General features: G+C 40.1%; 1 protein-coding gene and 1 non-coding gene across 2 annotated transcripts in view; one reads left to right on the forward strand and one right to left on the reverse strand.

Moving 5' to 3' along the window:
• MREG (melanoregulin) overlaps positions 1-27,162 on the forward strand; it is a 70,046-nt gene that overhangs the window by 5,087 nt on the left and 37,797 nt on the right. Inside the window, exon 2 of the mRNA XM_036753291.1 lies at positions 16,448-16,607. Coding sequence (XP_036609186.1) covers positions 16,448-16,607 — 160 coding nt within the window. The remainder of the gene's footprint in view (positions 1-16,447; positions 16,608-27,162) is intronic.
• On the reverse strand, positions 14,634-14,738 carry LOC118849294. The gene has a single exon (XR_005010340.1). It is a non-coding gene; the product is annotated as a U6 spliceosomal RNA (small nuclear RNA).

A 27,162-nucleotide genomic window follows, 5' to 3' on the forward strand; every position in this document is an offset into this window, starting at 1 on the left:
GTATTTTGATTTTATAATCATCAATGCTGTATTCAGAATCAAGACTGCAGTGAAGTTGAGCGATGCAACGCAAGACAAGTGCTGCCAGAAACACTAAAGATTCATTATGAGTTTGATTTTGAATTAATTTTTGGTTGTTGAGTGTTCAGAATCCTCTTACTGTTGCCAATTTTTTTGCAATTCTCCCACATTCAGCTGTGTGGCCCCGTATGGGTTCATGACCCACAGTTTAAGAAGCACTGATATAGGAAATAAGTCACATTTAAATTAGGTTTACAAATTGCTTTCCTCAAACCAGCTTCATGATCTGTTTTTTTTTTTTTTTTTTTTGGCAAGGCAATTGGGGTTAAGTGACTTGCCCAAGGTCACACAGCTAATACATGTGTCAAGTGTCTGAGACTGGATTTGAACTCAGGTCCTCCTGGCTCCAGGGCCAGTGCTCTACTCACCGCGCCACCTAGCTGCCCCCCAACCAGCTTCATGATCTAGGGAGTACAAACATTGTCATCTCCATTTTACATATGAGGAAACTGAGGCACGGAGAGGTTGTGAATTAGGAGATTTAAGTTGAGAAGGGACCCTCTATGCCATCTAATCCAATCTCCTCATTTTACAGAGAAGAAACTGAAGCCCTGAAGAGTTTTGTGACTTGTCTAAGGCTACAGGATAACAGTGACTGGCATGGTAGCTGCTATGTTTGCTCTTGGTCAAGTCAACAAGCAATTACTAAACACTTACTGTGTGACAGGCACCATGCTAAGGGCTGGTGATACAGACAAAGGTGGAAGACGGTCTCAGCCCCACAGGAGCTCACAGACTAAAGAGGAAGATGACATATAACAATTATGTCTGAACAGGATATATACAGGATAAATTGGAGATAATCCGCAGAGGGAAGGTGTAGACATTTAAGGCATGTCTAGAGGGTTTTTGTAGAAGGTGAGGTTTTAGTAGGAACTTGAAGGAAGCCCTGGAAGCCAGAAGATGGAGATGAGGAGGGACAGAATAACAGGCCAGTGAAAAAGCTCAGGTGGGAGACTCCAGATTCACTATTTTAGTCTTGGCCCTCCATAAGGAGATTCCAAGTTCCTTTAGAGGGCAGGGAAAATGAAAAGATTTAGGTGCTAAGTGGCATGGTGGATAGAGCCCTGGGTCTAGAGTCAGGAAGACCTGAGTTCAAATCCAGCCTCAGGTCTGGAGCAAGGCATTTAATCTGTCTCCATTTCCTGAAATGTACAATGACAGCACCTACCTCAATGGGTTGTTGAGAGGATCTAGTGAGATTTTATTTGTAAAGCACGTAGCATAGTGCCTAGATTCTAGGCCCTAGGCCATAGTAGGCACTTAATAAATGCTTGTTTCCTTCTTTGCTAAAAATCAGTGGGTAGTTTATCTGATAAAGTCCAAGTTTTCATAGACTTGATACAATATAAAAACCACTTGTGAACCATGGATGTTTTAAAATATTGCATCTAAGCAGTCTTGGTTTGCTTCTGTAGTCTTCCTAAAAGGAAGATCAAGGACTGCCCTATTTAGGAATAAACCCCCAAATCTAAGGGTTTGACCATGTCATTCAATTAAGAACCCAGGACCCCCTTAGAAAATCCTTCTGAGCTTGTGACTTATCAAGGTGACTGGCTATGTAGTGGTAGACTAGTGTCAACTGGGTATGACATCCCAGTTCTGGGTAAGGACATGCTTAGATGTCTGGCCAGGGTTATTAATGCTGGTAGGCTGGTTTCAAAGGTGGTTACATCTCTTTACCAACCTAAACTGTTGGAATGAAATTCCTTTTGGAATACCAGTGCTCTGGACTCATCTGCCATGAGCCATGGGTTGTTTTTGGAGGAGAACCTCGTGTTTTTCTCTGCTCTACAGTTAGCTTAAGCTATGCTATTGTTTTCTCTAATGTCATGTTAGATTTCTGAACATTTCATTTGTTCCTCCTCTCCCCTGCCCTTTTTATTTTTTAACCTATGAACAACTCTCTACTTTATCCAATGATTTGTAGACTTGAGTTTCCCTCACTCCCAGGGTTATGTGTGGTGTCTCTAGGGGTTCCTTGGGAGAGTGTGTTGTCCACACAGAGACAGCGTCATGTGGTGGAAAATGGGTCATTGATGAAGTGGAAGACCTGGGCTCGAATAATAACTGACAATTGCTAGCTGTTTGACCCTGGGCAAACCACTTAAGATTAATCAAGCCTTGGTTTCCTTATCTACAAAATGGGAATGAGATACCATGGAAGCCTCCTTCCGACTCAGACTATCTTGAGTTTGAATCCTGGCTCTGTCACTATACACAATCCTGGGCAAATCTTTCAACCTCCAAGGCCTCAGAATTGATCTCTTTTATTTGAAAAATGAGGGGGGTGGGCTAGATGGCCTTTCAGATCTCTTATAACCTTAAATGTATGGACCTGTGATCTTATCTCCCAAGTCTAAAATGACTTGCTCATGATCAAACAGATAAGAAATGTCAGAGAAAGGGTTGGAACCCAGTTTTTTCTCGACTTCAAGCCTGGTGTCTGACTAAGTAGTGACCACTTTGGAATCAGAGCATCGTAGATTTAGAGCTGGAAGGAACTTCAAGAGGCTTAGACCCCTCATTTTATAGATAAGGAGACTAAGAGGCAGACCAATTAAGTGACTTGCCCAAAATGACACTGGTGATAAATAGAGCAGAGCCCGAATTTAAACTTGGGGGGAGGTCTTTTCCCTGGACTGTAAATTTCAGAGGAGACATTTGGGTCTAGGTCCTCTGAAGTTTCCTTAGGCACCATTCAGGGCTCTTTTCAAAATACTGAACCAACGCTACAGTCCAGCGCACAGGTAAGAGGCCCTCTAACCCTGGGAGTCTGTTCTGTAGTCACCTGTGACCAAGAGAGCCATGTGACTCCTCTGAGGCTGCCCTGAAGAGTCAAGCAGAACACAATATTCTGATGCTGAAATTGGAGACCTTGGAGTGGGAGCCTTGGGATATTGTTGAAAGAGCCTTAAGAGCTGCAGCTTCCCTTTCACTGAAGGAAAGCGGGGTCACCAGTGCTATTGTAAATGTTTTCAAAGGAATATCGTTCGTTTCTAATTATTAATGCTATATTAATGCTAATACCACCAGATGGACAGCTGCTGAATACTAGTGCCGGTTATAAGGAGGGTTCATCTGAAGGTATCACTGAACTGTTTTACCAAATGCTTTGCTGTATCCATCCTTCCACAACTTTTAATAATAAAAACAATTACAATAACCATTGACATTTACGTATCACTTTAAGGTTTGTAAAACATGTCATCTCATTTGAGGCTTACAACAGTCCCAGGAGGCAAGAATTGAAGGTATAAACTAGCCTCTTTTATAGATGAGGAAACTTAAGATGTGGAGAAGTAACTTCCCTAAGGTTGGACAGCCAGGGTCAGAATCAGGATTTGAACCTGTCTTCCTTACTCTGGGCCCAGTACTACTCTAGAATGGACATCAAATTCACAATTCTTCAATAAGCTCCCTAAATGGACTATAGTCCCTTTCAAGTTTTCCATGTTTCTTGTCTCAAGGTCCATCTGCAGTCCCCATGTATATTACTATTATGCCTGGCCATGGCTCTGAATTGAGAATAGATGTTTGTTGAATGAATGAATGAATGAATAGGCGTGCTTAACTTTATTGTTTCTAAGACTTTTCCCTTAAATTATTTTTGTATTACATTTTGTTTCATCATTTTTGTTTTCATTTTTCATTTGTTTTTATATCACTTCCATTTCCCAATGTCTCTTCTTCCCTTCTTCCCCCTTTCCCCTTACTTCAAGGGAGCCATCTCTTATAAAAAAGAATAAAAAAGAGAGGCAAAAAACAGGTTATCAAAAATAACCAATACATCAACCAAGTCTGCCATTTCAAATATATATATATATATATGTATGTATGTAGACATATACACATATGTATATGTATACAATATATGTGTATATACACATGTATACATATGTGTGGATATGTGTATTTGTGTGTACACACAAAACACACACATATAAATACGCCTCTGCAAAGAAGAGAGGGAGATGAAATCTCTTGTTTCTTCTTTAGGACCTGGCTTGGTCATAACTTTGTAGCATTCAGTTTGTTGTTATTGTTTTCCAGTGACATTGCTGAAATCATTGTGTATTTTGTTTTCCTCGTTCTGTTTACTTTACACTTGTGCATCAGTTCTTATAACACATTGCTATCTTTTAACATTGATTCTTTAACATTAATATTAATGTTCACATACCACGATTTGTTCAGCCAATCCTTGATCAATGGGCAGTAATTTTGTTTCTAGTTTTTGGCCACAAAAGAGAAGTGCCATGCTTCATTTTCAATACACTGCCTGGAAACTTTGGTGGTAACCCATTAGAAAAACAACATAGCTTCAGCTTGCCATGGATGACTCCATGTCTAGACAGCAGCTGTTTTAGTGAACAGCAGATCACACCTGGGGAGTGTGGAGGTAACCCAACTGGCTTGCCCTGTCACCATGCTTCCAGGAAATTGCTCTGTTTGTAGCAGTCTTATTTGGTGATTCAGGGGTGGGATAATAATAGCTGACATTTATATAACACGGATAATAGGAGCTTACACTCATCCAGCACTTTGGGCACACATGAGCTCATTTGGTCTTCATAACAACACTGTGCAAGTATTGTCATCCTCATTCTACACCTGAGAAAGCTGTGGTTCAGATGGGGTTAAGTGACCTGCCCTAGGGTCACATGGGTAGTAAGTGGCCCAGCCAGGATTCGAACTCCTTATTTCAAAAACATTTCTCTCTTTAGTAGTTCATACCAAGGATACTGAGGAAAGTATTACTTACATTTGTCATTCTTTCTCTAGGTCAGGGGTTCTTAACCTGGAGTCCTCTACCTTTTTTAAAAATTGATAATCGTATTTCAATATATTTGGTTTCCTTTGTAATTCTAAGTATTTTATGTGTTTAAAATATTATTCTAAAAGAAGGTCCATAAGCTTCATTGGATGACCAAAGGTATCTACAACACACATAAAAGGGTTAAGAACTGCTGTAGGTCCTCCAGCATTGAGTAAGTCATTTACATTTACTGTGTCTGTGACTCACTTTCCACAACTGTAAGACACAGATCCTCAGGTCTTTGGGGGTTCAGTTCCTGGGAAGAGGCCAATACCCAGCTTGTGACCTTATACTCTCCAATCTTCAGTCCTCCTCTACTCAACGTGGAAGGGCCTTCTACTTTATTTGAAAGCCATTGCTACATCCCAGCATACTGTTGCCTGGGCATCTGACTGAAGGACCTCACGTGGTCCACTGAGTCACTCAGGCATGTGCTCTCCATACACCCAAGCAAATACATTCTTGGCAAATTGTCTGCCTCCCCCTCAGAGCCTCCACTTCACCACTAATCCTGAAGACAGTGAAAGGATACCTTGAGACAAATAGCAGATTATATTTCAGCTTGGTCTATGTGAGAAAATACCTCCGAATACAAGAGCCGGTCTGATAACTAAAAAAAAAAATCCTCATCACCAGCAGAAAGTAAACCTTGTGACTATGTAGCCTTCAGCCTAAACAATGCATTCCTTACATTTTCATTTTTAAAACATTCCATAGTTGGGAATTTCAGAGTTTGACACATGCTTGATTTTAGTTTTTCCCTCCAAAGGTTAATACCTTACCTTGGGGCTGTCCAACCTTAGGTTATCTTAGGGCCGCATTAAAATAAAGTAGTTATTTGAGGGCCACACCCAGAATAAAAATACAGTACACTAATATAATAGTTAATTTGTAGTCTTACCTCAGTTAGGTTTAGCAAGCGCTACGAAAAATCATGGTACTTTTAAAAGTTTTTATTGAAACAATAGACAATATATTTTGATTTGCCATTTTAGTGAGAGTTCTGCAGTAGCTCAGCCTCATTTACTAAAGCATTTATGTGAATTTTTTTGTTTGTAGTAAACACAGGTGGGCCGCAGGGCCGTATTTTGGACAGCCCTGACTTGCATGATTGGTTAGATATTGTTGGGTGCCTACTATACATCTAGAACTATGCTAGGCGATGTGGGAGATATAGTAGGAGTATAATACTAACTCCTGCCCTCAAGAAGCTTACTCTGTAATGGGTGGAAAAACAAGTTACATGCCCTTAATAAATGCCTGTTTCCTCCCTCTCAGCTCCTAAATTCTTCATTGAATAATGCAAGTTAACAAGCTTTGATCAATTCCAGATAGGTGGCACTTTCGATAGACACTAGCTGTGTGACCCTGGGCAAGTCGCTTAACCCAGTTTGCCTCGGTTTCCTCAATCTAGAAAATGAGCTCAAGAAGGAAACAGCAAGCAGCTTCAGTGTCTTTGCCAAGAAAACCCCAAATGGGGTCATGAAGAGTTGGGCACAACTGAACAGACTGAACAACACCAACGACATTGAATTCGATTCAATTCAGTTCAACAAATATTTGTTTAGCACATCAGGTTCAAAACCCATGGGGAATATTATCAGATTGTCTTTGATCATAGCAGAGTAGAAGGAGAATTGAGAAGGCCCTTAGAGGTCATCTCGTCCAACCCTGTCTTTTTACTAAGGCCCAGGGCAGTTAAGTAGTCACACACTTAACACAAGGCCAAGCTGATAGTAGGTGGTCCAGAGGTGATATGAACCTAGGTCTTCTGTCTCATGTACCAATACTCTTTCTTCTGTACCATGCTGCATCTTCAATACTTTTTAAAATATAGGTAAATCAGGAATTTGCACTATTTGGTAGATTTTGGTATGGGCATATTTGTTTCTAACTGTATTAGAATGTGGCATGTGACATCAACAAATCATATGGAGGCCTATTTTATTTTTATAGCTGTAAATTTGTTTATACCATGTGGAATCAGTAGAACTCACCCTCTTACCCCCTTCTTTTGCTTTGAGTTCAAATTGATAACTGGTTGTTATCTTCCCCATTAGAATGTAAATCCTAAGATTCATCATATTTGTAGCATGTTGCCTGGTATACTGTTGGAGCTTAATAATTGTTTGATGATTGATTTTTTTTTTAAACCCCCTTCTAAGTAACATAGTAGAAATCAATTAAGTAACCATCTGGAGCTCTGCCCATGAAATGATCAAGATTTTGTATGTGGCAGTCACAGATTGGGACTCATTAGATAGTGTTTCTAAAATATTTATTAGCACCAGATGCTTGCTGGTGGCTAGGGAAGCAGTTTAATTTTTCCCATTTTTTTCTGCATTTTGTATTTTTCCCAAGTCCTCATTTTTGGCATTTTTGTATTACATGGATGTAGGGCAGCTAGGTGGCACAGTGGATGGAGCCTCGAGTGCGGAGTCAGAAAGACTCATCTTGTTTAAATACAGCCTCAGATACTTAGTAGGTGTGTCATTCTGGGCAAGTCACTTAACCCTGTTTGACTCAGTTTCCTCATCTGTAAAATGAGCTAAAGAAAAAAATAGCAAAACACTCTCATAATGTTGCCAAGAAAACCCCAAAATGGGATCATGAAGAGTTGGACACACCTGAAACAACCCAATCAATACAGCATACAAATAGGACTACCAAGGTAGGCTCTCCTTGCCTTTGGAGGATGACCAAAATAATACAACTAGTAAGAAAGTGAGAGAGCTGGGATTAGAACCCAGGCCTCCTATGTTCTAGTCTCATTTGCTGTCCAAAGTTTCTTCAGTGATCGAAGGATTTAGAGTAGGAAGTTGTATTAGAGCTAGTGTAGTCCAGCCCCCTAATTTAAATATAAGAAAACTGAGGCCCAGTAAAATGTCATGCCAATGGTTACTCTGCTAATATTTGCAGAACTTGTCCTTGTTCTGTTTGTTTTGGGGCTGTGTGGCATAGGGCAGGCCAGACTAGAGGAATCTGGAAGGGTCTGGTAGAAACCTTAAGTGCAGGCAGAGACTGGGATTAAACATGGGATTGCTGAAGGTTCAGGCAGGAAACCAGAGTCTTGGGAGGTCAGGAAAGGCAAGGAGGAGACAGGAGTAAGTTGGTCAGCAGAAGCTGGCCCTGGCAAACTGGGTTGTCACCTCTGATCCTTGTATAGCCTCTTGGCTTTCTGCACCTTGTGATCCCCTGGTGGACCTGGGCCACTCTGAAGATCTCAGTCATTCTGAAAACCACTGGGATCTCATGGTTAGAAGGCACTTCTGAGGCCAGCTAGTCCAGTCTGCACCTGAGAGTTTAATTGGCTTACCCCAGGTCACATAGCTAGGTGGTCTAGGAATCCAGACTTTGACTGTAGACTCATTCTCTTTCTACTGTACTACACTATTTCTGGCTAAGCGAGATGGGGAGCAGCAAGGCTAGGTTTAGCCCTTTCTTTGCTAGGATTACTGCTTATCCTACCTTCTTTGTTAGTCTCTTCTCCCTGTATCCACAACCTGCTGCCCCTGCCCAGATTCCAAGAGTATGAACTTTCCTTCACTGGGCACAGGGGAATTGGGTGCATGCCAGCAGCTGGCAGATGAGCAGCCAAGACAACAAAGGTGGATAATGGAGTCAGAGAGGGGCCAGGAGTCAGCAACAGTGGAGACAAGCAAGGAATGGGAAGCCAGAAAGATGCTACATAAGATGGATTCCATCACAGTGGTGGCCTGGGTCTAGCACGAATAGCCCAATGCTAGAGAATGGAGGAATTTAAAGAGGACTTAACAAAAGCCAGTAAAATAAGAGCACACACATTACTAGATTAGTAAACTTTGATCACTTGGGGTTTATATTCTGCCTTGCACACTTACTAACTGTGTGACCTAAGACAAGTCATTTAACCTCTCTGGGACTCAGTTTTGTTATTTGTAAAATGAGAGGATTGGATTTGACCTCTAAAGGCTCTTCCATCTCTTAATCTATGGTCATATGAAGTAGATAGTAGTAGTAGGTAAGGTCACTTGTGCAAAGCTCTAGGGTTTACAAATATAAGAAAGCAAGATAGTTAGGACCTCATGGAGCTTACATTCTAATGGGGGAAGACACTACAGAAAGAGAGGAATTGGAAGTGGACTCTTATATTTTTCCATGGTTACTTTGTGGAGGAGGAGCAAGGATCAGTCCCAGAAAAACTGACCTAAGGCCTAGAGTGTGGGAAGAGGCAATTGGTGATACCTAGCTAAAAATATGCTTGCCATTCACTGTTAATGCACAGGTGGCCCCTAACTTTCCCACCTTCTTGCCTTTGTCCATGCTGTTGCCTTTGCCTACAAGGGGGCTCTTTCTCTACCTCTCTGCCTGTTGAAATCCTGTTCATCCTTTAAGGTCCAACACAAATGCCAACTTCCCATCCAGCCTTTTCATCTTTTCCTCCTTTCCTCTAAAGCCATATGTGATCTCTCTGAAACTTAAATAGTAGGTTTTTTACCCCCATCAGCCTTCTTCTTTTCCTCCTGTACTCTAAAGCCAGATGCAACCTCTCTGAAACTTCAATAATAGTTTTTTTTTTATCCCCACCTGCCTTTTCTTTTCCTCCTTTCCTCTAAAGCCAGATGCAATCTCTCTGAAACTTATATAGTAGGTTTTTTACCCCCACCTTTCCCTGGAGACTTATCATATTCTGCCTTGTTCTCTAGTTACTTATGTATGTGTCTCATCAGCTTTCTCTTCTCTCTCTCTCTCTTTCTTCATCCCCCCATCCCAACCTGTATTATAAACTCCAGGAGGAAACCCTATGTCTCAATAAGACTGGACTCAGAGAATGTGTCTTCATCTTATACCCTTGGCATTGAGCAGTAACGTGCCCACCAAAAATGTGTTGAATAAAGTTGATTATCCATAGCAAGCAGATCTGGTCATGGGATAGCTCTAGGTTCTAAGGAAAGCCATTATATTTGGATTACCAGTGAACACACAGGCAACTGACATCCAGATTCCTGTTGAAAGGGGTTTGTTTCTGCTCTCCTTTGCTTAGGAATTTATCTTTCTATTGGAAAAAGAATGGAAATTTATGCTATGTATGTAGAAATGGGCAAATTTATGTAACTACCCATTTTAACTATAGGAAGATAGTGTGGTTTAGTGGTAGGAGAACTAGACTGTTAATCAGAAGACCTGGGTTCTGGAGCTGATCATTTACTAGCTGGGTACAAATTACTTAACGTTTCTGAACCCCACTTTATTCACCTGTAAATATGGGGATAATACTTCTGGGAGGGAGGGACTGAGATATGTCATAGCTGTAAGTGTGAGGTAAGCAAGTTATGGATGGATGGAATCAGGGTGATATAGTTGATGTTTTATATATATATGTGCATGTGTGTATATTATGTGTGTGTATATACGCATGTATATATTATGTGTGTATGTATGTGTATATATATACACATATACACATACATACATACATATGTATATATACACATATACACATACATACATACATACATACATACATACATATGTATATATATATATATGTATTATCTCATTTGATCCTCACAACAGCTCTGGAAGGTAGGTGCTGTTATTAACCCCACTGTATAGTTGAGGAAACTGAGACAAACAGACATTGATAACTTTCGCAAGGTCACACGGCTAGTAAGTGTCTGAGGTTAAATTTGAACTTAAACCTTCTGACTTCAGGCCTGCTGCTCTATCTATCCACGATGCCTTCTAGCCCTTCTATGGCATTACTTATAATGACAAAAGTAGCCGAGGAATCTTTTACAGGACTATGAGCAAATCATTTAACCCTATGGAACCTCAACTTCCTCATCTATAAAATGGAATTAATAATGCCTATTGAGTCTCCCTGCCAGGGCTATTAAGAGGTTCAAATAAAATAATGTAGGTTGTCCCAAAACTTTTTAGTGTATTAAGGCTTATAACTTCACTAAGACTTTTGGGACACGCTGTATATAGAAATCACTTCTCAAATCTTAAAGTGCTCTATGAATTACAACTCTTCTTATCATGGCTGTTGAAATGAAGGGTTACATTTGTAATTTAAAGAGAGAAAGTGAGTGAAAAGTTCAAAGACTTGGTCTGGAGCTCGGAGTACAGCACATGATATGACATGTAGGTCATGGACCGTGAATGAGGTATAAACACCATCTGTTCAGAGTTTATATTAATTGAAAGGCAAAATAGCCGGGGGGAAATTCTCTGAACTGATACACTGTTAGTAATGTCATACCTAATCATAATTTTCATACTCCACAGCCTCTGTTATTATGACTTGAGGCCCCCATTCCTAAGTGTCACCTTCGTTGGTCCCCCCATGGTGCTTTCTTTAGGCTAGTGGCTTAATGGATAAAGAACTTACCCCCTCTCGGCCTCAATTCCTCATCTGTAAAGTGAGGCTAGTAATGACACCTACCTTACAGGGTTGTGAAGATAAATGAGATAATATTTGTAAGGCACTTAGCACAGTGCCTGGCGCATAGTAGGCACTTACTAAGTGCTTCTTCCTGGCTTCCTTTCCTGACTTCAAGGTCAGGGGTGTATCCATGAGACCACATGGCTGTGTTCAGACCACCAAGTTATTTTTATATTAACAGACCAAGGTGCAAGTAAGGCTAAAAGCTACCCCAAACTAGGTAGGCAAGTTTATCTTGTGCATTTATTTTGCCTTCAAAGATGTTAGCCTGGTAAGTGTTTGGAGAAGAAGGCAGACTTGATTTAGGTTGGGAATGGAAGATTTCCTTGGTTGATTTTTGAAGTTTCTTCATGTTCCTTTGAGCTTTAGTCTTAAGCAAATAGAATAAATACAGCCACGTGACCTTTGGAGGTAGACAGTAAAGTCCCTGGAATTTATATCATCAACAAAAACCCCAGTGTGGGTGTGGGACCTTTAGGGATCTAGTCCCTCAGGTCAAGGTCAGTGGTGAGAATATACTTTGAAACTCTCCTTAAAGAACTTTTTTTCCCTACTGATTAAGCTTTGGACAATATAATGTCTCTCCTAGAGTCCCTGTCAGGGATGATCAGCCTTTGTAAACCATTCAGCATCTTATTAGCTGAGACACTATTAAAGTAAAATACAGAAGACCAGTTTGGTAATTGATCCTTAGGGGAGGTTGGGGGTGGAATCTCTGAGACTTTCTCATCTTCTCTACAGGAGCAAAAAGCATCTGTTCAGTATACAATGTCATGGGGGCCTCTCAGTGTGCTTTTGAATGCCTGATGTTAATAAAATATTTATTATCAGCAGATGGTTGTGGGGATTGTGGGAGGGAGGGTGTTGCATGGAGCAGTGTGTGTGAGAGGGAGTGGTAGGTGTAGCAGAAGCTCTCCTTTTCTTTAGGACCTTTCAGGAACTAGGTATTCAATTCTTAATCTCAGAAATTTGTTAGTTCCCCCCTCTATTCCAGTCAGTGGGCTAGGTACTTGGGATTACAAAAAACAAACAAAAATAACCACCCCAAAACTCCCCAAACCAGGAAATAGCCCCTGCCCTCTAGGGGCTTATGTTCTACTTAGGAAATACAAAATAAAATAAACAAGGAGTGAGGGTGGAAAAGTAGAAACCAGGCAGAATCCCCTAGGGAAATTTGAGGAGGGAGAGAAAGCACCTTTAGCTGGGGCATGGGGGGAGGGGCAGACTTAGGGAGGGCCTTTGTAGGAGGAGATGCCAGTCAGATCTAGGCCTTGAAGGAAGAGAAGGATTCTGAAAGGCTGAGAAGAGAAGGCACTAAAGTGGGGGTGGGGTAGGGAGGAAGGCACAGGCAGAGAGTAGAATTGGCCTCTTTGTCTGGCATGATTCTGTTCTCTTTTTCCTAATCTTTCCTAAGGTTTTTTAAACCCTAAACCCCAGTGGCTATTAGACCACACAATATGCTTGCTTTATAAAAAGAGGTCTTATCAGAAATCTCAGGACAGTTTTCTCCTTTCTCCATCCCTTTGGTACAGATTTTTTTTTTCACTCCTTTATTCTTGCCTTCCTAATGGTCCAAAGTTATACAAGATAATTCTCTCACTTTTGGTTTATCTTGTGGATTGATGCTGTCCATGATGTGGGGGAGGAGAGGTAAAGAGTGAACATCTCTTTATAGGATACAGAGAACAGTGGGACCCAGTTAGTGGGAAGCAGACCCAAACTGGTAGTGACCTAGCAAACCAGTTGTGTATAATGGACATCAGAAATCTAGGCAGGTTATATGAATAGTCAAATCAACTACAAAGGACCTATGAAGGAAGATGCTACCCCCTTCCAGAGAATATATGGATATATGGAACTATGGATTGTATAGTTTCACATATATGCCTGTGCCAAATGTTGGCCTTCTCAAGTTTGTGGTTGGGAAGAGGGAGGGAAACAGCTTGGACCCCAAATATAGCAAAAAGAAAGAAAAAGAAATCTAGGCAGGCAAGAGGTCCAGTCCAGGAAAGTCAGCTAGAGGGTGGAGAAACAGGCAGGAAGTTGTAGGGGCAAGCAGAGGAGGTTTGAGGACCAGAAGATTAGCGAATATTAGCAAGAGCCCACAGACAACAGTGCCATATTGGAGGCCACTCACTTTGTGTCTTGCTTTATTACTTTTGGACTCACAGGTGTTGACCATAGTTAGAAAATATTTCAGTGACTGATGGGTAGACCCTGCCCCGATTGGTGGGGCAGGCCAGGAGTGCTCACGTCAGTGGGCCTCACAAGACTTCTTGGGAACTTTAAATAGAAAGGTTTCTGCTTCCTTGCATGGAGGAGGATACTGTGGGTTATGGTATTGTACCCAGAAGAGAAAAGGAAATTGTGGTCTGACAGAGAAAGAGTAGGCTAGGCCCATGGTCAGGATACTATTATCATTGGTGAGCCAACTTAGGTTCTGGCTGATTTCTGACTTTGCAGCTTTGAGGAAGTTTTAAAAAGGTGGGGAAGCTAAATACCTCTTGGATTTTCTTTACCTCTAACAGATTTAGATATCTGTTCATTTTCTTCAATTCTTTCCTAGTTCTTGAGATAGTGAGATGTGGCACAGCAAGGCAGGTGAGTAGCATAGTGAATATAGTACAGGATCTTATATTTAATAGCCATGTGGCCCTGAATATGTCATTTAACCTCATTCAGCCTCAGTTTCCTCATCTTCAAAAGAGAGATAATTATGGCACCTATTTCACAAAGTTTTTGTCAGGATCAGTGGGATATTCTTGTAAAGTGCTTTGCCAACCTTAAAGCACTATATAAATGTTAGCTATTGTAATTATTCCATAAGTATTTATTGTGTACCTTCTTTTTCCCTAGTGTAGAAGGAGATAGGAAGGAAGACCATTCAGCAAATATTTATTAAGTGCCAACTGTGTACATAGTGCTCTGCTAGGCACAAAGGGAGATAATATAAGAGCTAACATTTATATAGCACTTACTGTGTGCCAAGTACTGTGCTAAATGCTATACAAATAGGATGTAGGTTGCTAGTATTATGCCCATTTACAGATCAGGAAAACTGAGGCAAACAGGTTAAATGACTTGCCCAAGGTCACATAGGTAGTGAGTATCTGGGGCTGGATTTGAATTCAGGTCTTCCTGAAAAAAAATTTAGCTAAGATACAGTCTCTGTCTTCCAGGGGCTTTAGGTTGGTGGAAAGATAAGATACAAACACAGATAATTATAATAATGTTGTAGGGTATTATTGCCTTTAAGAAGTATAAAGTACTGTGTGAGGTCTGAGGGGAGGATCATTACTGAAAAAAAATAGGGATTGCTTCCTGAACTTGTGTATCATTCTCATTCAGGGGCTGTGGTTTTCTTCTCTGCATTATTCCAGTTGTTGCTGGAGCAAGGATATAGGGTCCTTAACCTCAAAATACTTTTATCTTTTGGGAAATAAAGTCTTCCATAAGACCTGCTTGCAATTGTCAACTTGGCAAACATCACAGCTAGCGCAGACTAATTAAGATGTTTATATGGCCCTTAGTTTTGTCTTTCTTTCAAATATTAGATTGCTAAATTCACATTAATGAAGTGACAGAAAATAGCTGAACATTTTATTTTGGCCAGGAAAAGGTTTAGATTAGAATATCATCAGATATGTTGAGTTGGATAGGCCCCCCAAATCTTGGGTTCCATTGTGAAATCTCTTGAAACTGGGTAAAGGAGAAGCTGTGAGTTGGCTAGGTTGCCTAGTGGTTAGAATGCCAGACTTGGAGTCAGAAAGATGAGGTTGAATGCTGCCTCAGGCATTAACTAGTTATGTGAGCCTGGCTCTCTCAGCCTCAGTCTTCTCATCTGTAAAATGGGGATTATAATAGAACCTACCTCCCAGTCTTGTAAAGATCATGTGACATACATATATATATGTAAAGCACTTTACAAACATTAAAGAGCTGTTTCAATGTTAGCAATTGGCTATGATGCAAAGGAATAACCATGGGAACTCCAGGATAGGGGGAGTTTCCTTATAGTAGCTGAACAGCATGGACATACCTATTTGAATTGCAACTGATTCATTTCTGCACTAAAAGTGTGATAAAGGGGAGTAAGGGACAGAAATGTCTATAATTTGGTATAAGCCATAAGGGGAATTAATATGGGGAATTAATTCACTTGATCACTCTTGTGAAACAAATAAATGTGATGTTCACTTGGAGAAAAATAAACAAACCAGAAAGCATCTAATAGAACCAATTGGGGAATATTAAGACTGAGTCATCTGAATACTTATATAGAAGATATGGCCAAGAGAAGGGTCTTGGTAAGACTCTCCTAAATCTTTCTCTGACAAAGTGAAGTTCATGATAAAGGCTGAACCATTTTGGCCCTGGGTTGCCCCTTTGCTCTTTTAATACTACATTAAGGAATGATTGAATGATTTTAGGTAGTTTCCTCAAGGAAACTGGAGCCTCTATGTACAATCCCTCTTCCATCTGTGGTTCTTTTCTCTGATTTTTTTTTCAGTCTGCCTCTATTCCTCCCTTTAAAGGCCAAGACCATGGATGTAGCCCAGGTGTGTGAGGAAGCATCCTTCACGTGGTGTTAAAGGGGCAAGGAGACTGTCTTCCCAGGACAAGGGGAGTTCATACTGAGCTTACCTTGTCATGGTGCACAGCTCCTCAAGGACACAGAAGATGGATTCAGGAAGGTGTATGTCAGGCACATTGTGTCAGGCTTTTCATGCCTGAGTTGCACTGACCAGATGGCTGCTGGCGTCCCTTCCAGCTCTCAAACTCTGATTTTGAGAAATCATTACCAGGCCTTCCTGGGCATGCCTGCTTTGCTTACATATGTGGCACTTTATTGTAACCAGAAATTAGAACTAGGCTATCAAAAAATCCTGAATTTGGGAAATTGGTAGCAAGTAGACTTAACTACTCCAAAGGTGTTGTGACTAAGTAATAGAAATCTTTATTGATTTGCTTTTTGCAATTTTATTTTGTTACCATCTGTGTATTCATGAAAGGCTAATTGTGTAAGTCAAAGAAAGAAAGGTACTACAATGATTGTTGTCTAAATTTACTGTGCTTTCTACTTCTCACTCCCTCTCTTCCCCCACTTTCAATTCTAGTGGCAACAATCCTTACTCCTCTTTTGGAGCAACTCTAGTGAGAGACGATGAGAAGAATTTATGGAGCATACCTCATGATGTATCCCATACAGAAGCCGATGATGATAGGATATTGTATAATTTGATTGTCATTCGAAATCAGCAGCCCAAAGATTCAGAGGTAAGTCATCTAGCAAGTAACTTTGGAGAACCTCCTCTTCACATTGTCAGGTTGGGGTAAAATCTTGGTAATGTGGATCTGCTTGAGATGTCAGAAAATCTTAAGTTATCAACCATTTGAAGATAAATAGACTTTAGTTCTTATTATATTTGTTTTTTTCTCTTAAAGACCAGCCTTAACCCCAAATCACTCTGACTCTTTGATTAGCCAACAGTAGGTCCGAGGCCAAGCCCGCTACTTAGTCGTTGTTTGGACTCTGATTGGCTCAGGAATATAAATAACAGTTGTTTCTGTTTTGGCCAGAATTTCCGAGGGTCTTTCCCTCCCAGATCTATTTTTTTTAAAGAGGCCATTCTTTGCCTCATTTCTTATTAACACTGAATGGGTGCGGCCAACATCAGACTGAGACCTGGGAAAGACCTTAGCTTGAAAAAGCCAAGGTCCCCCACTGCATTCTAGGCCACCTCCAGTTGTCCTGATCCATATCTGGCCATTGGACTCAGATGGCTCTGGAGGAGAAAGTGAGGGTGATGACTTCACATAGCCCTCCCTCACTTAACTCCAATTCACTTAGATGTCATGGCATCACCTCTCTGATGTCATGGTCCTCTTTGAGAATGAAGGACAAATAGCAGCAACAGGACAATGGCTCCTCTCTGCTCTTGCAGTGGTAATGACAGAGAAGTGGGAAAGGGGACAGATGATATTAAGGCTCACACAGGTTTTTAGATCACCAAGAAACTTTTAGTTAGATTACTGCTACTTTAAAGATCCCCGTCCAGTGAGCAGTGGATTTTATATCCCCCATATTGCTGAAGGAGCTGGATCATATTAATTTGACATTTTTGCTATATACTATAGTTGCTATAAATGAAACCAGAAGGAAGGAGGAAATTGCTGTTAAATGGAATGATGGCTCATGGGTATTCCTTGGCAAGGAAAAGAAAGGAATTGGCAGAATAGTTTTTATCATTTCTCCAAAGGCAACAAGAAACATTATTTCATGGGATGTTTGGTCTTTCCATGTTGCAGTATTAATGATGGGTATTGACAAAAAGATCACCATGAAAATAGTTACAATCTATACACCAATAGTGTTTGCTGAGAATGAAGGGGTAGACTTTCTCTAAGAAGAACTTGATAAAATGGTACGAATTAAACCAACATATACTCTTTTACAGGGTGACTTGAGTGCAAAAGTGGGAAAAGTTGAGTCTGGGGAGAAATACATGGGAAAATATAATTCAGGAAAAAGGAAACTGAAATGCCAAGGGCTTTTAGATTACAAAGAAACCTCATAACTTTAGAACATTTTAAAAATTGGAAGGTTGTGGGCCTGGCAAGCAGCAATAGTACCATAAAGAACAAAATAGGTTATGTAACAAAAGAAAGGAAGAGACTTGTTAATGATATGGGGGTTACCACCAGGTCAGTAGCCTTTGTACAGTCAGACCATTCTCTCATCAGAGCTAAGATCAGAATTACTATAAAGCAAGAAGAAAGAATAATAATGAGAAAGAAGATATGTCACACAATTCAACCCTGAAAAATTAATTGGAAATTAAAAATGGGAAATGGAAAACAGAAGTGATATAAACACTAAATATTGCTAATTTTATCCAGAATTTTATCCAGAAGTTTATCCAGCGTAAATTAATTGCTGCAACAAGGAGACCAAAAGAGTAAACACCATAGGACACATCTGACTTACTTGCTAAATGGAGAGAGATGGCTGGGTTAGAACATACACTTGTTTGTAAAATATTGTTTGTGAGGACAATGGATGATTATGAGCAATATTGTCTCGTAAAGCAGAGAAGAGCAAAGGAGGGTAAAACCTATTTAAAGATATCTTTTTGGGATATCCAATTACACAAAGTCATCCCAACAACATTCAAGGATGAAAATGAAAGGAGGGCAAGGGATTCCTTGTGGATGGTGAAGGTACCCCAGATGCTACTGCTTCCCTATATCTTGCTCCTTGTAGCCTTGAGTTCTAAGACATTAGAGCTTCCTCAGAGATACCTATAAGCATCTGTTTGGTCTGCCTATCCACATAGGAAAGACCAAATATTTGAAGCCTGGCTGTGACTCAGATTTCAGCATGCATTTGGATAGATACTTTATAGAGCTTGTTCAATACTTAGTATATTTGAAACAGATAGGGGCAGATGGACTGTGTCTTAGGTCCAAAACTGAACAGGAGAAAGAGTGGTCTGGATTTCCTTAGGGGAATTGTAAAGCTCTTTTGCTAATCCCGTTTCACATGAAAGCAAAGGCCCGTCTTTTTAGTACTGACATTTTACCTGTGTTGCTATATGGCAGCAAAGACATGTGATATCTTGCCTCTGAAGAGTTAAAAATGAGTTGCACACAGTGAAGGCGCTCATGGTGGACATGAGCAGACTGCCACGTATAACCAATGAGGAACTCTGAAGAACAGGAGTAAAGGAGGATGTCATCAGGGAAGTACAAGATAAGTCAAGAAGCTGGACTAGCAAGAATGAGGGATGAAAGGCATATCGACTAGAAATTTTCCACTATTACCTTTGCAATGTCAGGAAAAAGTGAGGAAAGTCCCCAACACTGACTGAACCTCCTATGGCAAACTTATGGGAGAACATGAATAAGAGTTACACAGGATCGGCAGCTATGGGCACTCCTGAGTCAATGAGGACCTGTCAGGTCCTCTGGCTGATTTAAGCACATGCCAGCACAAACTAAGTGCTGTGTGACTTGGGGGCAAGTGATGGGTTCTCTAGCCTCCATTTTCTCATTTATAAAATACATGTGCTATTTTACATTGCATTATAGTCAGTCAACCAACAAGCACATATTCAATTCCTACTTAAAGTGCTAAACATTTTGCTAGGTCCTGGGAATACAAAAACAAATATGAAATGATCCCTGTCCTCAGGAAACTTAATGCAGCATATAACCTATTGGGGGTGGCAGCATGTACATATAAAATATATGAAAAATAAATACAAGGAAATTGCGGGGGGAGGGTCACAAAGAAGATGGTATTTGAGCTGAGCTTTGAAAGTAATGAGGGACAGAGCTGAGGAGGGAGTATATTCCAGGCACCCAGAGATAGGAAATGGAATGTTATGGGTCAGGAAAGGAAGGAGGAAGAAGGAGGAAGAGCAAGAAGGAGAAGTATATGAAAAAGAAGAAGAGGAGCAAGAGGAAGGTGAAGAAGACTTCTATCATTCAGGGATTTCCAAGGAAAGACCTTAAGTAATCCACTTTAACAAATAGCTAAGATTCATTCGTAGTGCATTACCACAAATTTATGACTTACCACATCACTGCAAATTGATGCTGCTAAAGGGCTTGAAAATAGGTGGCTCAATTAAGTACTGTAGAGCAAACATTCCATCAGAAATATTACCCAATTTATTTGGCATGCCCTTTCTTCATAGATAATACAGAATTAACTATGCTGGATTGAATCATCACTGTTCCTGAACTTCTGAAGTCAAAATTAGATTTTATTGGGCAGGTTTTGAAAGATTTTACTTAAGAGTCACTGATTTTGGACCATCATGCAAATTCTCTGATTTCCAAAAGCAGCTTTTAGCACACATCAAAGCAGTTCCTGCCCTTGTGAGGAATGAGTTTAACGAGATCTCACAAAGCAACTTCAGGAGGCTCCTAAGCCCTTAAAGTTATTGACTGGCAAATTAAGAAATAGGTCAGAAGGTGAGGAATTAGTGTTTTGAGAGTACAAGTAGCTGAGCATGATGAGGTTTGGCTATTTTGCCCCTTCATTCAACAGAAAAGGCTTCATTGTAGGTAGCATGACCAAGATATTCTGCCCATTTATGTAAAATGTCGCTGAATGTACCCCTATGGAGTATGCAGACTTCCTATTTTCTTTTTCTTTTTTTTAAACTTTTCCCCCAATTACATGTAAAAATGTTTAATATTGATTTTTTCTTAAATTTTGAGTCCCTGATTTTCTTCCCTCTCCTACCACTGAGATGGTAAGCAATTTGACGTAGGTTGTACACACAGACTTTCAATTTTTTCTTGAGTTTTACAGTGAACGAGATGAGCAGAAAACTTGCTATCTCTTAGGCTTTGGTTCTGAAAAAAGCATCTATGTACCTGATGTGTACGGGGGCTCTTGGGTAGAAAATATCTTCTTTCTATTTGCCCTTAGGACTGGTGCCATCTTTGTTATCATTCTCTGGTGGGGGAAGATCCCACCCCAATCCCGAGCTCCATCCTAAACTTTAGCCACCCCTTTACGTGGCTGAAGACAGTGATAGAGGTGAATGACTAAGCTGCAGATGAGTACATTTGTCTCCATTAGAAGTGCGTGACTTCAGTAAAGAAATAAGATGTCTTTATAATCTCAGTCAGTCAATCAATGAACATTTATCAGATGGTTACTGTGTACTAGACACTATGCTACGGACACAAATAATAATACTTAGCATTTATGTGTCAGTTTAAGATTGCTAAGTGCTTTACAAATATTTTCTCATTTTATCTTCACAATAATCCTGGGAAGTGGACACTTTTATTATCCTCATTTTATGGATGAGGCAACTGAGGTAGACAGACATGTTTTACCCAGGGTCATACAGCTAGAAAGTGATGGGGACTGGATTTGGGCTGAGGTATTCCTGACCCTATATCTGTATCTAGATATAGATCTGTCTACATTACAGGCATAAGGAACAGTCTGAATCAAGGTCCAGAAGCCAGAGCCTGGGTGATGCCAGCTTGTGGAAGGCCTTAATGCCGCACAGAGTTAGGCAGTAGGGAGCCACTGAAAGTTTTTGCCCAAAGGCACGTGGCATTACTGGACCTCGACTTCTATGGGCCTCAGTTTCCTCATTTGTAAAAATAAAAGGGGTTGAACTGAATGACTTCAAAAGTCTCTTGTAGCTTTGTATTTGTTGTATTCTTATCTATGGCAGAGAAGTAATTAGGTATACGTGTATTGGGGCAGCTAGGTGGCACAGTGAGTAGAGCACCGGCCCTGGAGTCAGGAGGACCTGAGTTCAAATCCGGCCTCAGACACTTGACACATGTACTAGCTGTGTGACCTTGGGCAAGTCACTTAACCCCAATTGCCCTGCCAAAACAAAGCAAAAAAAATAGTTTAAAAAAAAAAAAAGGTATACGTGTATTTGTGCCCAGGCACATGATTCTTTCTCTTGTGCAGAAGGGAACCAATTGTCATAAGCCTTTTTTGGGAAGATCGGTTTGTGTTTCTGTTGGTGAGAGTAGCCTCAGTTCTCTCTTTTGTCCCTCACCTCTTACCAACCAAGAGCAGCAGCTCTCAGTTCCCTATGTATCTCTGTACCTAAATTAGGAAGGTGGGGAGCGTTCTCCTAGAGTGGTTTATGTGGTGAGCAGGAGTCCGTGGAGGCCCATAGCCACATGTGCGGTACTTTCTGTAGTATGGCTTTTTCAGTTTTTAGAAGACAGTGTAGGAAGCTCTATGTGCCGTGAGAACTCAGGTGAGACCTGGTTTCTAGATCTGTTTGGATTCTTTGCTGGGGCATAAGCCTGACCAGAACCCAAGCCCTCTTGCTCCTGGTCTTGTGCTGGCTGAATCCATGTTGGGCATTTACCGGTACTTACTTGATGCCCTCTTCCCCCTCTTTTAAAACTTGTTTTCCTTACAGCTGTGGAAGTTAGTACTATTAGAACATCAAATCCCTTATTTAGATATAGTTAATTTCCTCCATTAGCTTATCCATCCATGCTGCTGACCAATGGTAGAGGCTGAATTAAAAAAAAAAAGTTTCTATTATGTAGGTGTTTACTGTTCCCTCCTCCACAGGTGAAATATTTGGTACAAATTTTCACAAGGCAGAAAGTTGGGAATAAGTCCAAAAAACTGCTTCTTTGAGGAAACCAATTTAATTCAATTCATGTTCAAGAAACATTTATTAAGTACCTACTAGGTGCTAGGCATTGGGTATAGAAAAACAAAACCCAAAACAATCCTTAGCCTTGAGTTTATTTTTTAAGGGAATAAAACATGTGAATTGATCATTAATTTCAAGATAAAATGAACTATACTGCGTGACACCACACTAATTAAATAGAGGGATCAGGAAAAGTCTCATGGAGGGGGAGGTGTTTATGCTAAGCTTTGAAGAAACAGAGTTTCAGTGAGACAAGGGTGAAGAGGAAGGATATTCCACACATGGAGACCCACCTATGCAAAGACACAGAGACAGGGGGATGCCTTATATGACCTTGGGCAAATTACTTAACCTCTCTGGGTCTCAGTCTTCTCATTTGTAAAATGAAGAAGTTGATCTGAGTCATCTCTTAGGTTTCTTCTTGCCATAAATCTATAATACTATGAAACATCAGGGAACAGCTTGAACTTAGGTCTTCTGATGCCAAATCAAGGGATTTTTCTGCTACACCGTGTTGGCCTCCATGTTGATGCTCTTAACATCAGAGTCAGAGTTTATCAGAAGATTTAAGTTGCACAGTTTATTTACTCTGGTGAGTTTGTGTAGCCTGACAAGCCATGGTGACTCAAAATTCCAAGCCTGTCTTAAGCAAGTCCATCTTAATGATTCACATGCATAGATCTGGTAGTCTTTCATTCAATATCATTTAATTTCCCCACAATTGCATAAACAGAGATTGAGTACTAATTGAGTACTTTTCTTGTGTGCACTTTTTCAAGCAAAACATAAGCTAAATAAAATAGAGAATTTAAACTAATAATAATAGCTAGCATTTATGTAGTGTTTTAAAGCTTACATGATATTTACAAATATTGCCCACATTTTATCCTAACAACAACTCTAGGAGGTAGGTTCTATTATTATCTCTATTTTACAGATGAGGAAAGTGAGGCAGACACAGGTTAATTGTTTTACCCAGGGTCACACAGCTATTAAATGTTGGGAACTAGATTGGAACTCAAGTGTTTTTGACTCTAGTTCCTATATTCTATCTACACTGACACCAACCTGCCTCGGTTCCATTTGACTAGTTGAATTAAAACTAGCTTTTTACAAAGGGTGACAGCATGAACAGAACAACCTTGAAGATATCGCAAGAACAGAATTACAAGCATTTCACAGATAATTCATTGCTCTCTCTCTCACTCTCTTCCTCTTTCTGTTTCCTTCTCTCATCACATTCTCCCTCCCCCCACAGCCCCCCAACTTCTAGATAATAGGATACCAGTTCTAGAATTGGAAGGGTCCTTAGAGGTCATTTAATCTGTCTGTTGTTTTATAGATGAGGAAACTAAGAACTGTGTAATTTGGAATGACTTGGCCAAGGATTCATAAATATTAAATGGCAGAACAAAAATTTGAACCCAGGTCCCATGACTGTGTCTCTGTCAAAAGCTCAAAGCTTTTTCCTTTGGACCATAACTGGCCCAGTTCTACATTTTACTTTGCTAGAGTATATTTGACCTCATAGGATTTGACGGGGAAGACAGAAAGTCTTTTTGCCTGAGAATGAAGCATTTTTACATTCTGTTCACTATTCAAAATAGTCGTTTTCTGTCTCAAGTCAGCATTCAAAGCATATCAAAGGGATCAGGTCTATTTTGTAGGGCAAGCTCATCCCAGTGCCAGAGGCAACTTTCAATAGTAATAGACACTTTTTTTGACCTAGTCAATTTTGTCTTGCTGAAAAGCAGATACGTAAGTGTGGGTTGTATGTCTTTAGCCTGTGTTTATCTGGGTTTCGCATGAATTTAATTTTTTTTCCTTTGGCTTGACTCAACTCACATCAGTCTGACACCTGTTCTGTTCTGTACAAGGATGCAGTCGTCAGCAACATTCTCTGTCCTTTGTTCCCAGCTATCTTCCACCCCCACACTCCTTCCACCATCAGACATGAAAATGATTTGGAGACTCTCCTTTGTCTCTTTCCCTCTTCCCCTTTTATTCCCTCCTTTCTGTTTCTGTTTCTCTCTGTGCCTTTTTCTCTCTCCCTCTTCTCCACTCTCTCTGTCTCTTTCTCTGTCTCTCTCTGTGTCTCTATCTCTGTCTCTTTGTGTCAGTCCATCTGTCCCCCCTCCCCTTTGTCCCCTCCCCTTTGGTACTTCATTCTTTTCCTTTTAGAGAACACTCCATTTTGCCTTCGGAGGCACAATTGTTGGCTGACCTTTGTCTACCTTTGGTTTTTCTGGCTGTTTATTTCATATTGACTTTTAATTGATTAGAATTTCTATGTGTAGAAATCATCTGGAACCCAGAACCTTTTATCATGATCGTGGTTTCTTTGAAATTCAGCCCTGAGACATCTCCATTGGAGTATTAAAGGATCATCTATTTACAGCTAGTCAGAACTTTGGTCAGAGTCCGACTCCCTTATTTTTCAGCTGAGGAAGCTGAGACCCAGAGTAGTGAAGTGACCTGGCCAAGAACATACAGTTTTTGTTTTTGGAGCACCTTGTTATCTACCTAATTCTATCTCCTTTCACTATTGCTTATTCTCTCTTGTCCTTTTTACTCCTGTCTAGACTCCAACAGATGCTAAGGCCTTGAGAGTCTTTCTCATTCCTCCTCTTTTCTTTCTTTCCATGCTGAATGAGTCACAGACTGACTTAAAGGCTTGTTTCTTGGTACCAACATATGCTGGGCCCCACACATATTTTTCCTGTGTTCTTGTTCTTTGTGGCAATTTACATTCAATGTTATGTTTATATATTATATATTTATATTCAGTGTTTTATATATATATATATATATATATATATATATATATATATATATATATATATATATATATATATGTATATATTCAACTGAATTTCTTAGGCATAGAGCACTAGTGTTAGGTACTAAATCTCATTAGAAAAAGGCAGACGAAAGTTTGTTTTCCTGACACCTCCTCCTCACCCCTTTCATTCCTAGATTTTCTGAAATTTTATTTTAGAATTAGAAAAATGCTGTTCTAAATTCATGTTGTAGATAACATCATTTGGTTCCACTTCACCCATCAGGGTAGAGGAAGTTGCATTCGATTAATTAATATAGATTAGGTACGTGGGGAATTAGAGATTATGCTGGGGGCTGGGGGTGGGGAAAGAATGGTATGGCCATAATTCCTGCTGCCGGGGAGGCTAAGGCTGGTGGACCACTTCAGTTTGGGGATTTGACCTGGGGTGGGGCTAAGCCTATTTAGTGTCCATACCAATATGATGGCCCTTACCATGGACAAAGTGGCAGGCCACAAAGGTTTCCTAAGGAGGGGTAAACTGGCCAGGTCATAAATGGAGCAGACCTAACCTCCATATCTGATCAGCAGTGGGCTTGGGCCCATTAGTGGCTGCTGCAGCTTGAGCATGGGAGAGATAGGGAGACAATTTCAAAAAACCCCAAACCAAACTACCCCTCCCCCCCCCCCCAAAAAAAGAAAACTCAGCAGGAAAAATATTAGATTTAGAAGTGAAAGCAGGAGGGAGAAAGGGCAAAAATGATTGGATATGTTGCTGTGGAATGGGAAGAAACAAAAGACATGGTAGAGAGTCCAGTTTATTGAACCTTTTCAAAATGGTGTAGCAAAAAGAGTAGGAGAAAGAAGACCTTTGCCTCTAATCTCAATTTTGACACTTAGGAGACATGTGATCTTGGAAACTGGAACCTATTTTCCTTATGTATAAGTAGAAGGAGTCAGACAAAATAATCCGTAAAGTCTCTTCTGACTTTAGGATTCTGTGAGTTTGCCTCATTAAAGTGAACCTCGAATTAATCATCTTGTATTAATCAAAATTAATTCAACAGAATGAACATAAAGAAAGCACTTCCTGGGGTGTAAGCCATTGGATCAAGTACCTGTAGTAGGACACAGAGTTTTCCTGAGCTCAAGGGATTTTCTGTTTAGTTGAGGAGTGAAGTCTTCAAGATCAAAACTATTTTCATAATACTAACCTATTTTAATATTATAATAATCCTCCCTTTTCTGACTACATGTCTATGTAAGGACATATTTTCCTGATATACTCTAAGCAAAATAATTTATTGCAAAGGATTGACTGCAGAAGCAGATAAGAGAATCCAGCTGTCTTCTATTAAGCCAGATATTAAAGAGATTTGCAAAAATATGTAAAACAATGCCATTCTTCTCAATAGTTTTTTTTTTTTTGGAGAATAACTTTTTTCATTAGAAATATTTCATTTATGTCATGCAATGGATTTATTATTTATAAATGAATTGACAAACATTTAAAATCTATGTCCATTTTTATTTCTAATATGGTAAATATTGATAGACATAACCCATATCAACACAAGTTCTTTGAGGTCTTTTTAAGAGTATGAAGGGGTCCAGAGATGAAGAATTTCTAGAAGCACTGATTTAGTGCAACTCTCATTTTATACATGGGAAAATTGAGACCAGAGAGTTTAAGTAACTAGTCTAAGATCCCAAGAGGAATAAGCAGACCCAGAATTCTTCTGATGCCAAATTCAGTGTTTTTTCAACTACACTGCACTAAGCCAGTTGTTAGAGGAGAGAGGGATGGATCATAATTTGGAGGCTTTTTAGCTGTGCTTTAAATTAACTCTCTCTTCTTCCCCCTCTATCATATTAGCATATC

Source organism: Trichosurus vulpecula, chromosome 4 (genome assembly GCF_011100635.1).
Source record: "Trichosurus vulpecula isolate mTriVul1 chromosome 4, mTriVul1.pri, whole genome shotgun sequence".
In the NCBI taxonomy this organism is placed as follows: domain Eukaryota; kingdom Metazoa; phylum Chordata; class Mammalia; order Diprotodontia; family Phalangeridae; genus Trichosurus; species Trichosurus vulpecula.